Source organism: Anguilla anguilla, chromosome 1 (assembly GCF_013347855.1).
Source record: "Anguilla anguilla isolate fAngAng1 chromosome 1, fAngAng1.pri, whole genome shotgun sequence".
NCBI classification, from domain to species: Eukaryota; Metazoa; Chordata; class Actinopteri; order Anguilliformes; family Anguillidae; genus Anguilla; species Anguilla anguilla.
The window spans coordinates 76,984,437-76,997,517 of NC_049201.1; the positions used below are offsets into that span (position 1 = coordinate 76,984,437).

The 13,081-nt window shown below is 39.0% G+C and overlaps 1 protein-coding gene across 11 annotated transcripts in view; it reads right to left on the reverse strand.

The window, feature by feature from the left end:
- LOC118227633 (nuclear GTPase SLIP-GC-like) overlaps positions 1-13,081 on the reverse strand; it is a 103,831-nt gene that overhangs the window by 13,653 nt on the left and 77,097 nt on the right. Inside the window, exons 1-5 of one of the 11 annotated variants that reach the window (XM_035418355.1) lie at positions 8,576-8,702; positions 2,793-3,293; positions 1,779-1,856; positions 897-1,016; positions 275-383 (exon numbers count right to left, since the gene is read on the reverse strand). The exons of 6 other annotated variants lie outside the window; for them this stretch is intronic. In XM_035418355.1, the coding sequence (XP_035274246.1) occupies positions 275-383; positions 897-1,016; positions 1,779-1,856; positions 2,793-3,252 (767 nt within the window). In that variant the 5' untranslated portion in view covers positions 3,253-3,293; positions 8,576-8,702. Of the gene's footprint in view, positions 1-274; positions 384-896; positions 1,017-1,778; positions 1,857-2,792; positions 3,294-5,784; positions 6,279-8,410; positions 8,490-8,575; positions 8,703-13,081 lie in introns of those variants that run through there. 4 more of the 11 variants (XM_035418363.1, XM_035418347.1, XM_035418337.1 and 1 more) reach the window with 4 other exon arrangements.

A 13,081-nucleotide genomic window follows, 5' to 3' on the forward strand; every position in this document is an offset into this window, starting at 1 on the left:
GTGTTTCATCGCTATCAAGCTAACGCCGCTGGTCGAACAGGCAACTGTCAGCTGCATGGTAAGCAGCCTAGGAAAGGTCTTCCTCCACCTATCTGAGCTTAGCTGTAGTCTGCGGTGTGTAAAGAAGCAACTGGTGACACCATCTGCAGTTAGAAATATTGGATATTCCCAATTTGGTTGGGAATTAAATAGTACAGTCACACGCTGAGTGCCAAATTTAGATATAAAATGAAAAAATAAAGCTATAAATAGTTTTATTAAAATAAATTTTTACTTTAGGTCTTCCAGAAATCGCATGCTCTGTTTCTCTCTGCAGGAAACATCTTTGAGTTTGGCATAAACCTCAGATATGGTTTGTTTTCCATCTTCTAATGCATCTTCGCCTGTTAAGATACAGTGGGAATCACTGTGAAAAACATGCATTATACAGTTGAATTTGAAGGTGAAGGGTTCTGGTGGCTCCGTACTGATATGGGCTACATTTTTCTGCCATGGGTTGGGAAATGTTTTGAAAGTAAATCAATTACTCCTAGATTACAGACTTTCTGTGGCTTTTTAAGACATATTTAACTCCAATAAGAATAGGATCTTAATGTATTGGATTCTTAATGGATTCTTCATATTATTGGTAAACATTACATCAATAACACATTCAATAAAATGTGGCATTTTCTAAAATGTAGGCAACACTCTTATGTAGGTAATCAATTTGCAAAAGCCTGTGAAAAATGTTTAGGACATGTATGTTTCTTGAATCCAATTTCAGTATATGGTCATTTCTGATCTAACATAGTGCCCTTGAATCTTATAGAATTAGCACTAATGTAAGATATAATGGCTGTTAATGGTATAGCTCAATATGAGGTACTGTAGATTATAAGAGAAAAGACACTCACAGGTTGAGACGATTTCTTCCATTTCATATGAAAACACAGACTGTCCTTTATTTTTCAGCTTTCTCCTCTTTGATTTCCGATCACCATTCCCACCGAGCTTTCGTTTACCTTTCTGAGGAACTGGAAAAGTATGTGTGTTTGGAGGGGTGAAAGAAAAAGAGAATGTTTGTATGTTTATGAACCTGACTTCTAAACATTATATAACAGACCCCTAACACATATATTCACATAAACTAGTGATGGGCACTGCAAGCACTGGTAAGCATTTGCCACACAGAAATTAATTTACAGTATATTAGCAGGCTCCAAAGAATCCAGGACTCTAAGAAACACAGGTAACAGTTTTCCCAGTATTCATAGTGAAAACTGGAACAGGTTTTTGTTGTTTCAATGTGGTTCCCACCCCCCACCCCAAACTTCCCTTCTTTACAGTGCTAAACATGCTGAAGCCATAATCTTAAATATCATTCACTGCAGCATATACTGGCTTTGCTGTGTGATAGGTTTGTCTTTCACTGTTTCACTGTAGTTTAGCAGTTTTTAAACAGTCAAAACATTTATTTTTGTGACTGAATTTGGTAGTCTATTTCAAGGAGCACTCAGAACAAGGAGGGTCTGGGTTCAAATCCAGCTTGCACCCCTCTGTGTGGAACTTGCATGTTGTCCCCATGGGCAGCCAATTGAGTGTGAGTGTGTGAGTGAATGGTGTGTGTGCCCTGGGATACATTGGCAGCCGGGTGATGCATTCCTGCCTGTCACCCAATGCGTGCTCCAGAACTCCAGAGACAAGTGGGTATGGACTTCAAGGAATATGAGTTATTTCATGTGTTTTCATGTTACATATTTATTTCAGGCTTGAATGCCCCCAAAATCTTCACTCACACTCCATGGATTCTTCCCCTTGTCTATCAGCTGGTCCCTCTGATCTTGCCTCACCATCATCCAGTGGCTGCTCTCCTACTCGAAGAGAACATTGAAAGCTTTATGTCAGGGCTATGAATTAAAATTATTTTCTTAATGCTAATAGAAGTGTGTCAGTGCCACAGTTGTGAATTTGGTATTACGTTACTGCTTTTTATTTTACTGTTCATACTTAACACAAACTGGTGAATTATATTAAATTACTATTTTTAAATTCAAAAATGTATGTTTATACAGTAAGAGAGAAAGTTAGCTTGTCAGTTCAGTGTAAACAAATGCCAGTATCTTACCAATAATTTTCTTTTCTTGCAGTGCCTAGCTAGTTCACTCTGGTAAGTCCGGTAAGAGTGCTATCATCACTCTTCCCCCATTTTTACTTTTTTAAAATCGAGCACTAATGCCAAATATACAAGTCATAACAACTGTAGCCAAATTATCACAAAGAATACAGGAATTGAAGGGGACTGTATCTTATACTGACCGTGATTTTAAAAAATGGCTGTTAACAGTGAATGGGAATTCAAGTAGGATGAGAGTCGTGTTCTTTCTTTATCTTTACCAGTACCCCTCAGCCCTCTTCATCAGTTCATGATTTTAGAGTTTCTGAAAAATTGGCTTTGTTCCTACCCAAATTAATTATTAATGATCAACTTCAAAGTAATTCTTACACTGCAATGAATGCACTCTGCTTTTTTAGAGTATACCACTACTTATAAACAATAAACAATAAATTCTTATTGGAAAAATGTGATTCTTAGTGGCTAACATTGTCATGATGGTATTTGTAGTCCATGTTTATATATGACTACTAACTTTTGGTTGTATTTATCTTCAAAATATTTTTGTAAGGTATCATTTTTTGTAAACCCTGAAATTTGTCTCTACATGCAATTTTCTGAACAACTAAATCACTTTAGCACTCCACTTAATCATATGTATCCTTTATATTCTACAAACATAGCGAAACACTCTTACCATAGTTACATGGCACCAGATTTAGTCCATGGGCCATTGTTTCAAGCTCTCTGATCCAGTAGAATTCCCTCTCTTTTAGTGCTTCAGAACCATTGACCTGCTCAATTGGAAATAGAATCAGATCTTCAAGAGAATGGTCATGGTTGTTGAAATGATCTGAGATTGGCCGATGCTGGCGATATCTGATGGAGCTTCTGTGGTCTGTGAATCTTCTTTGGAGTGTGGTTGCAGTCTTCCCAACATACTGCACCGGGCATTTTTTGCACTGGATGATGTAGATGACACTTGGTGTCTTGCAAGTCAGATGTTGGGTGATGTTGTACTGTTTTCCTGTAGCTGTACTCTGAAATTTATCAGTGCCCTTCGTTATTTGCCGGCAGCAGAGGCATCCCTGGGAATTACACGTGTCAACACCTGTACGAGTGCCTGCAGTCCCAGAAGAAGGACCTGCTTGAGCCATGGGAGCAGTCTCTGGAGCAGTCTCCTCTGTCCTGTGTTTCTCTGAGGGGAAGATGGGGTGAAAGAAAATGATGTATGTGCGTACTTCCACATGGTGTTCGTTATGACTCACCTTTCTTTGTCTATTAAGCCTAAACTGTGAAGCTAATTACATTTTTTAAACATTATTTACATTACGAATACGTATTTTTTTATATTGCTGGAGCTTATAGTGACAGTATCACCTTGAGTCAATCAAAGAGATTCAGTCAAACCACCCAAAGTCAGATATGCAGTACCGTACTGTATTTTATAACAACCAATATGATAGTATCTAGTTACTGATAAAGTATGATCTCCATCTTATTTTCCAAAACTTATTTATCTCGAGTTTACAGGGTCGGTCAGTCTCGTTGATTCAATCAGAGAGACTCAGTCAAACCACCCCTAAGCATATAAGATTCTGCCAAATGCTCATATGGTCTGAAATGTAAGAAACAGGAAAAGGTGTGGCCTGAACATTGTGGCACAAGCAGGGGGAGAGGCCTCTGTTTAAGGACAAGTGAGCTCTATGTGTACAGTCCAAAATATCTGCCTGTCTTAAACTTTAAATAAACCCCATTTTCACCCATATGACTATGTACAGCACAGACATGGATATGGTTCAAAAAGTGAAGCTGCCTAGCCCTGGTGAATGAGGCCAGATGTGTTCGTTTAACCTGTGACTTAGGGTCCAGCTTGTCACAAGGAGTGCTGGTTCTGAGCCATTCAGAAACCCAGGGTGACCGTGATTTGTGCATGTCTTAACAAATGAACAGTTAACAGTGCATTTCCTGCAGTATTACCCCTTAAATAATGGGTAATACTGAAGTATTGGTAATGCTGATACAATTAGCAGTCAATGAACAGGTAAAGAAAGTCCTATTTACATCTGCCTTGGCTTAAGGATGATAATTGTGACACATTTAGATTTCTAATTTGAACTGTAATTACTGAATTATTTTTTGTTTAGCAGAATCACGCTGTCATATTGGTTGTTATGCAATACAGTATGGTACTGTATATCTGACTGTTGAGACAGGAAGTATGTTGTCTACAGGGCGGCAGTGTAGCACAGTGGGTAAGGAACTGGGCTTGTAACCGAAAGGTCGCAGGTTCGATTCCCGGGTAGGACACTGCCGTTGTACCCTTGAGCAAGGTACTTAACCGAAATTGCTTCAGTATATATCCAGCTGTATAAATGGATACAATGTAAAAATAAAAGTTGTGTAAGTCGCTCTGGATAATAGCGTTTGCTAAATGCCTGTAATGTAATATTTTGATTGGTTTGGTTTAAGTGAAGGTCTTAAGAGGCATGGGTCATGAAGGAAATATTGTTACATTTGAGGACAGCAGGAGATCAGCTACAAGCTAATAAACACACTTGCATTTCACTTGTGTCTGAGAATTGATCAGCATTATTAGTATGTTTAGCACAAAATTTAAGTGCAACAATTGTGTTATGATCTGTTATTTGTTGCTCATGTCTGTTTATGACTAGTGTAGGAGCCTTTTATGAACTTGTGGGTTATTGTAAATGAAAATTATTTATAATGAATGAATTATGAAAATGTAACTGTTGTTTGTACCAGTTTTTGGAAATAGTTTACAAAGAGTAAAGCATTAATTTTTTGTACACTGAAATTCATACCTACATTCAATTTGCCAGACAACCAAATCACTTTAGCCCTCCTGCTCTTAATCATATGAATCCAGTATACAGTACTCACCAGACCTGGGTCAAATACACATTTAAAGTATTTTAATCACTTTTAAATAGTAGTAGTTTCGGTGGTGTGCCCTCAGTATTATAACTCGCTGACATCACATCGAGGGCAACTCACAAAGATTGTACAAAGAACTCTGGGATACCCCCTTCAGCATGAAGCCTACATTGTTGCTGGCTCAATAATTTCTGTTGTCTATCACAGTATAAGATAAGATAAGATAAGATAAACCTTTATTGATCCCCGGAGGGAAATTCAGGTGTCTTAGCAGCAACAGCAGTGAGATGAATCACAGGAAAGGTACAGGGAAGAGTTGGAGTCAAGAGTATAACGGAAAAGGAGTTGGTCTTGTAACCTAAAGGTCACAGGTTTGATTCCCCTGCTGTTGCACCCTTGAGCAAGGTGCTTAGCCTGCACTGCTTCAGTATCCAGCTGTTATAATTGGATACAATGTAAATTATTTGTAAAAAGTGTAAATCACTCTGGATAAGAACGTCTGCTAAACGCCTGTAATATAAAAAAACAAATTTAAAACGTTTACAAGGCTCTAAATATTATTCGAAAAAGTATTTGGTTTCCCAAGAAGGTACTTATTTAAAGGAATGTATTCTTTAAATACTATTTGGGAAATATTTGGTTTCCAATGAAAATATTAAATAAATCAAATACAATGTATTTCATGTGTAAATGCATTTTAAAATACTTCAAATATGCATATAACTACATTTAACAACATACATACGAATTGGTATTTGACCCAGGTCTGACACGTAGTGAAGCAGTCTTACCACATATATTTGGCATCAAATTTAGTCCATGGGCCATTGTTGCAAGCTCTCTGATCCAGTAGAGTTCCCTCTCTTTTAGTGCTTCAGAACCATTGACCTGCTCAATTGGATATACAATCAGATGATCAAGACAATGGTCATTGTTGTTGAAATGATCAGGGACTGGCTGACGTTGCTGATTTGTGATGGAAGCTCTGTGTTCTTCGACTGTTCTCTGCAGTGTGGTCGAAGTCTTCCCAACATACTGCACAGGGCATTTTTTGCACTGGATGATGTAGATGACACTTGGTGTCTTGCATGTCAGATATTGTGTGATGTTGTAATGTTCTCGTGTGGCTGTGCTCTGAAATTTAACAGCACCCTTCCATATGTGCCCGCAGCAGCGGCATCCCTGGGAATTACACGCGTCAACGCCCGTACGAGTGCCTGCAGTCCCGGAAGAAGGACCTTTTTGAGCCATGGGAACAGTCTCTGGAGCAGTCTCCTCTGTCCTGTGTTTCTCTGAGGGGAAAATGGGGTGCAATTAGGTTTCAGTTGTGGTTTCGAAATGTACAGCCAGTTTTCAAAATGTTGTTTTCACCGATTGCCCAGGCAGGTTATGAACATTTAAATGTCATCAATAAGAATATCTTATAACATCCAATTGTATTGAATTTGCATACTCTGTGTGAATGTTAAGACTGTTAGGTGTACCCCCGCTGTGTTCGTTTTTTCCCCTCCCACCGGGTTAAATGTAACATTTCACTCTTCTGTCAAATTTCTAGGGAATGGTATGTAACAGAAGTTTCATTATGGTATGTAATCATAGTCGGGATGTTGGTGGTTTGTATTAAAAATGATAATCTGGTTGTAGTTACATTTTCAGAATTGAGCCAGATACGAAAACTGTTATTTCCCCGATCTAGCCTACAATAATACCTATACAAACAAGAGATAGCCAGAGATTTGAGACTGGCTAACATAGCAGAAAATGCTAGTCCTGATTATTTACTCTTTCACATGGATGCTTTGACAATTTGCTCCAGTTAGCTGCATCACAGAGGTTGACCCGGTAGTGTTCAACAGTTTGGAGGAAGTGGCTCATCGCCTGAATGTTTTGCACCAATATTCATATTACACTATATCAGTTGGACGTTCTTCTCACATACTGCCTGTAGAAGCTGTGGGGTTATTTAAGTTATTTATTAGCTGGTTTTTCTGTCCTTGACATTGCAGCTCTTTTGTGGTTGGGGAGAGGACCAAGAATGGCAGAGCATGGCATACGGTCAGTCTGAGGTCTTTAGGGCAACAAGCCTCCTATCGAGTAAAGTTTGCCTAGATGTACGAGTGCATCCTAACTGAATTTAGGCTACTGTTGTATGGTGCACGGCTCAAGTTTGGACCACAGACCGTTGTTCTGGTCAATCAGATGTGTTATCTAGGAACTGCTCCTGCCTGCACCGACCTACTACTCTCCCTCTCTGGACTCGATTGCTATGCCTGAATATAAAAGCAGCGCCTCCTCATTGGCATATGGACAAAGAAATGCAGAAATAAATAAATAGAAAACACATTATGAAAAAATAAATGAATCAAGAAATAAATACAGAAATAAATAGACACAGAAATAAACAAATAAAGAAATAAGTAAATAAATAAATGTATAAATATCCACTTATGTCAAAATTTTATTCATTTATATATGTGGACATTCATTTATTTTTACATTTTTCTTGCATTTATTTTTGGGTCATTGATTTATTTTATTTTTTGTCCTCCATACTGCCATACAACCAACATTTTCAGACAGCAGCGAGTTTACTGCGTATTGGGGGACTTCTTGGTTGGGTTTGAACCACACCTGTAATGCCCCCAAATCTTTGACTGACAGGTCTTACCTTTAAAGTGAAAATGTAAAGGAGGGATTGTATATTCAATTTGAATTTCTGCAGGGTTTTGCGTGACCATGCGAAAATTATAAAGCGAACGAAAGCAATGCCATTACATTTGGTCACCCTTGTGCCACAAAAACATGAATATTAAATGGTAAATGGCCAACTGAATTATCGTTTCATTTTTGTCATTCATAATGAGTTTACAATCAAACAAATTGCTATTTCAAATGTGGTTTTTCATTTCCACTTAAATTATGACGATCGTCAGATAGCCTATAGTGCGCACATTAACCAAAGGAGGGATTGAATTTTCATTTGAATTAGCCTATGTAATGTTTTTGCGCCGATCGAATGAAAACGAAATGCAATTGCCGATTTGTATTTTATTTGAATTTTGGCGCGGATATGCTTCCATAATTTTGCAGACCAACCAGCATTTCTGACTGTTGAGACAGGAAATATGTTGATTGATATTTTAAACTTTCCAGCCCAAGAAGTTTGCCATACAAATGCATTTGCTAAATATAAAACAAGAAGTACTTATCACAAACAATAAAAATAGAATTACAGAACACAACTTCATCAACACACCTAAATTTGGCTAAAACAAGAGAGTAGGCTATTCCCGGAGTGTGTAGTTAAGCACACTCCACGTTCCGCACTCCAGGCAACGTCTCATCATCTCTACCACTTCATCTTTCAAAAAATATTTTGCCATTAACCACCAGAAGTGTAAATCTAGAGCCACTCACTGTATGAACACTGTTTTGGAGACAGTCAGTGTGGGTTACACATCCCAGGTTATACATATAACCGGTTGGAACGATTTCCTTATATCCCAATACAGCAACGTGCTATCGATATTGTGTAATAATTATGCATTCAGTATCTAAATATTTGACCGTTGAGGGACTCACCAGTGTTTCAACGAAAGGACAAACTCACTGAATCTTCACTTGTTTCTCAAGCCTTCCAATGAGTTTGAAAGGAAGGTTCGCACCTTAATCATCTACTTCCTGTCCGATAGGTTTCGTTTTCTACAGTACACCACTCCAGTGTTATCAGATTTGAAAACAGTGAACCCAACTACAGCCTCAACCCCGCCCAGAAAACGCATATCGTACTTATTTTCTCCTGACGAACATGAACGTGTTTATTTCATTAGCACTTGCAAGCTCACAAATATGGAGGAATATTTCGGACAAAATTAAATAAATAAATACACCATGAAATGTGGGCATAAATAATGAAATGTGGCACGAAATGTAGGCCTACGCATGTATTTATTCATTTAATTGTTTATTTATTTCCATGACGCTACGTGTGCGACATATTGCTTGAAATTAAAACCGTCACTTTCACCCATCAAAGTTGGGAGGGCGAGTACCAGAGACTGTAAAAAATATGGACAAAGCTACTGTGACGTCACCCACTAGAGGCGGGTCTCTCAGAAATACTCAACCTATCACTAAGCCTCCTGTGTTTTGTGTACTCGCCTTTTACAGTCTCTGATTTGAACACACCTCTGGTCAAGCTAATTTCAGTGGTCCCGAGCTAGATTTTCAGTGTGCCAAAATGTCTTTTTCAGGCATCATCCTTATGCTAGCTCAGCCTGATGCTCCCGCGCCCTATGTTCCTTCCTTCTTTGCTACATGTCAGAAATTCAAATGTGTTGCTTCTTTTATTCAACAGCACAGGCAGGACGGTTATTAGCACCATATGGGGGCTCCAACAACACACATCCAGCGCAGCCATGTTAAGAAATTCTTCTTCTAATAGCTTCCCGCAGGCTATACACTAACAACGGAATGCTGCCCTCCACAGGTCAATCATAGAGCTACATCCTCATGTGGAGACCAGTGCGATGGAGAAATTTAAATACAGTCTTTGGAGTATCACAGTGACCCACGGCAAAAATAGACTTCACTGAATAATCTGTAACTTCGATTTCTGACAGTTCTGCTTGCATGAGTCTTCTCTGTCATTGATAGTTGGTGCATTCATTCCATCAAAACATGCTTCACAGTTTCTGCCTCTGCACAGATGCATTTTCCATCCGGGTGTTTACCAGTCAGTGCTAGCCCATGATTTAATGCACAATGACCCAATCTCAGCCTAGTTATTACCACATTGTCCCTCCTGCTCATTCTCACATTTGACGTGAGATTCTGTGTTGGTTGTATTGAAAAATAATACTTGCCTTTGTTTCCCTCCTCCCATTCTTTTTGCCAGAACTTTTCTATTCCTTAAGCTCTTACACTCGGCCCTTCCATACAGTACTTCCAGATCTAAATCCTTCCTGTTGACGGCTATTTTTGCTATCATATCAGCTTCCTCGTTCCCCTGTATTCCTACGTGAGCTGGGACCCAGAAAAACCCAACAGTATTCCCCAACTTAGATACTCGATTTAGCATAAACAATATTTCTACTATTAGGTCTGGTATGGCCCAACCTTTCCCACCTTTCAGTGCCATTAGTGCTGCAGAAGAATCTGAACATACAATGACTTTTCCTGGCCTAACTTTCTCCACCCACCTGAGCGCCCACAAAAGCCAGCTCTGAAGTGAAGACTGACACATGATTTGATATCCGCTTTCCAAGATGTATCTGCAATTGCGGAATGCTTACTCCTATTGCAGCTTTTCCATTATTCAGATTCTTGGAACCATACGTGTAAACGTGCAGGAAATCAGGTCATTTAGATTGAATACACGAATGCCCACTGTCAAGCTAACATCTTCCAGCAACGTCGTGGCAGAAACGTAATTACCTAACGTTAGCTATAGTCTGAGTTCTTCATGCTGAGTCACCGTAAGCCTAACGTTACGGTGCCGGCTACTGACTCCTGAAGGATGCTTCATCATTTCACGGATCTGAAGTAAGTAATACAGTATGATGAGGCTAGCCTATTGTTTTTACCTCTTCGCATGTGAATAAATAATGCTAGCTAGATCAGACTTCAGAGTTCTATGGGCAAAATCTTTATTAAGTGACATTAATGTATCATCGGAGCAGATAACCGTGCAGATGTTCATCTTGGGAATCCTGCTTGACTCCTATTATACATATCTGCAACTGTGGTTATAACGTAAAGTAGGTGTTTACATAGTTAATTGTTTATTTTTATTTTTATTTATTTTAAAGTACATCACTTTAAGGTTACATGTCTTAGCTGCTTCTAGGAATTAAATTGTTTTTTTTTTAACGTTACTCCTGGTCACCAGCCATTTTACTTGCAGTTCAGGAAAGACAGATGCCCTAAGATGTGCAAATAGGCAACTCCAGGGAGTTACTCTGTTATAACCTGGAATGGATTGGGATATCTTGCTTTCATGATCAAAGGGTGAGTATTTTTTAATGGAAATCTTATGCATTTTCATGTTTCTGCATACATACCTGCTTGGAGATTCACCCAACTTATCTGTATCCTGTATTTACATTTATAAAATGGTTTCTCAGTGAACGTGTCATGGTTCTGAGGTGTAGTGGCCTTGTGCTGCCACTAGAAGGCACCTGGCCTTTGAGAATTTCTTAATTTGTTCCAGGTGTCTGATTTCTCAATTATTTTCACCTGGGGAGGTGCCTTTATAAGCACTGACAGAACACCCATCTGCGCTTCTGTGTAAAACCCCATTATCACAAAGCCGGTACGATATTGGTATAGGTGCTCGTTGGACGATTTACAGAATTGTGTTGTGGTTGGTTCTGTGTCCTCGGTTAAGGCGATTCAGTCTCTTAGCGCTGTGAGCGCATTCTGACGCCTTAAGAGTATTCATACTTTTCTTTTGAGCTCGTGTGAGCCGGTGGGTATTGGGACGTTGTCCCTGGTATGTATTTTGTTTGCGTTTTTCTGAGCTGCGTCTCAGGTTTTTCTTTTCGCTGAGTAAGTTTTGCTACTCAGTTGTCTATTTTCTTTTAAGACCAGTTTTGGGTTTGGTACCAGAGCTTCGCCTCTGTACCACTGGTCCTCTTCTTTTTTCGCCCTGGTTTTTACGGGTCGCTTTTGGTTTCACAAGCCAGTTTTACGGCTGGACAAGGTGGTCCTTCGGAGTGGTTTTTACTCCGTGTTTTTTGGTTCTTGTTTATGATCCTTTGTGTGCGGGAGTTACTCTCCCAAGGATCTTATTTGTTTTGTGTTTTACTTGTGGGTGTTCCCTTTCCTTTGTCCTTCGGGACTTTGTGGCTAAACGCTTCCGGTAGCGTTAGCTTTTCGTTCCCCTATATTAGTCGCTTCTGGTTCTCCAACACCCCCACACCATTATAGAACGAGTGCTGTATATCCAGATATGACTAGTGCAGGATCTGGATCACAGATGAATTATTTTTTCTGTTAGGAGAGGTCAGGTCTCCATCTTTGTGGCTTTATGCTGGGGGGGGGGGGGTGGAGAATAGAGCAAAGAGGGTTTTGGCTGGACTGGAAATATCAGGGCTCGTAAACAGGGACTAACACAGGAAATATAGCTAACTGTTCCTGCCATACTGTCTGTAATATTACATGTCCTTTAGCCTCATTAGAAAACTTCCATCCATGCTGCTTATTAAATGCTCTGGTTGGTAACAGGTGTTTTCGGCACTATATTAATGTGCCAAACTCGTATTGCTACAGTATTGCACTTGGTAATGCACCTCAATTCATTTTCAGGTGATGAATCAAATTGGAATGTTTTGCTTTCAGCTCTTGATGCAGTTAACATGTCCTAACAGGAAATTAATTACTGTTAATTTGTATTGAGAACTTGAAAAGCTGATAATTGTCAGAACACTGCGACGGATGTTAAAAGTTGTCTCAAAAACATGTTCAAACATAAATGAAGAAGCAGATTAGAACAGTTCCTCCTGATATGATCGTGGTTCTGAAACTACATGAAGTTTTTTAAAAGTTCTTTAACCGAAAGGTCGCAGGTTCGATTCCCGGGTAGGACACTGCCATTGTACCCTTGAGCAAGGTACTTAACTGAAATTGCTTCAGTATATATCCAGCTGTATAAATGGATACAATGTAAAATGCTATGTAAAAAGTTGTGTAAGTCGCTCTGGATAAGAGCGTCTGCTAAATGCCTGTAATGTAATGTAATGTAAAAAAGCAATTCTTTTGAATATGGCTTATAGATTTATGGTGAAAATGTGCAAATAGTGATATGCAGTTCTGCTCTCAAAATGTAATGCTTTCCATGAACTTTCTGACAGTGTTATAACATGAGTCACATGAAGGCCTCAATTCAAACAAATGAACAGCTTTGCTTCTTTCTCAGTTTTCGAATCCATTCAAAGACTTCAGCAGAGTCAGAACATAATGAGAAATAAGACAAAATGTATTAATAAACACCACCCAGAACTTTGGTTGGTCATTAAATTGTTTGTTGGTCAATGTAGCAAGTTTGATTAATTAAAGATAACCTTGTTTTAAGAAACAGAATTGTAG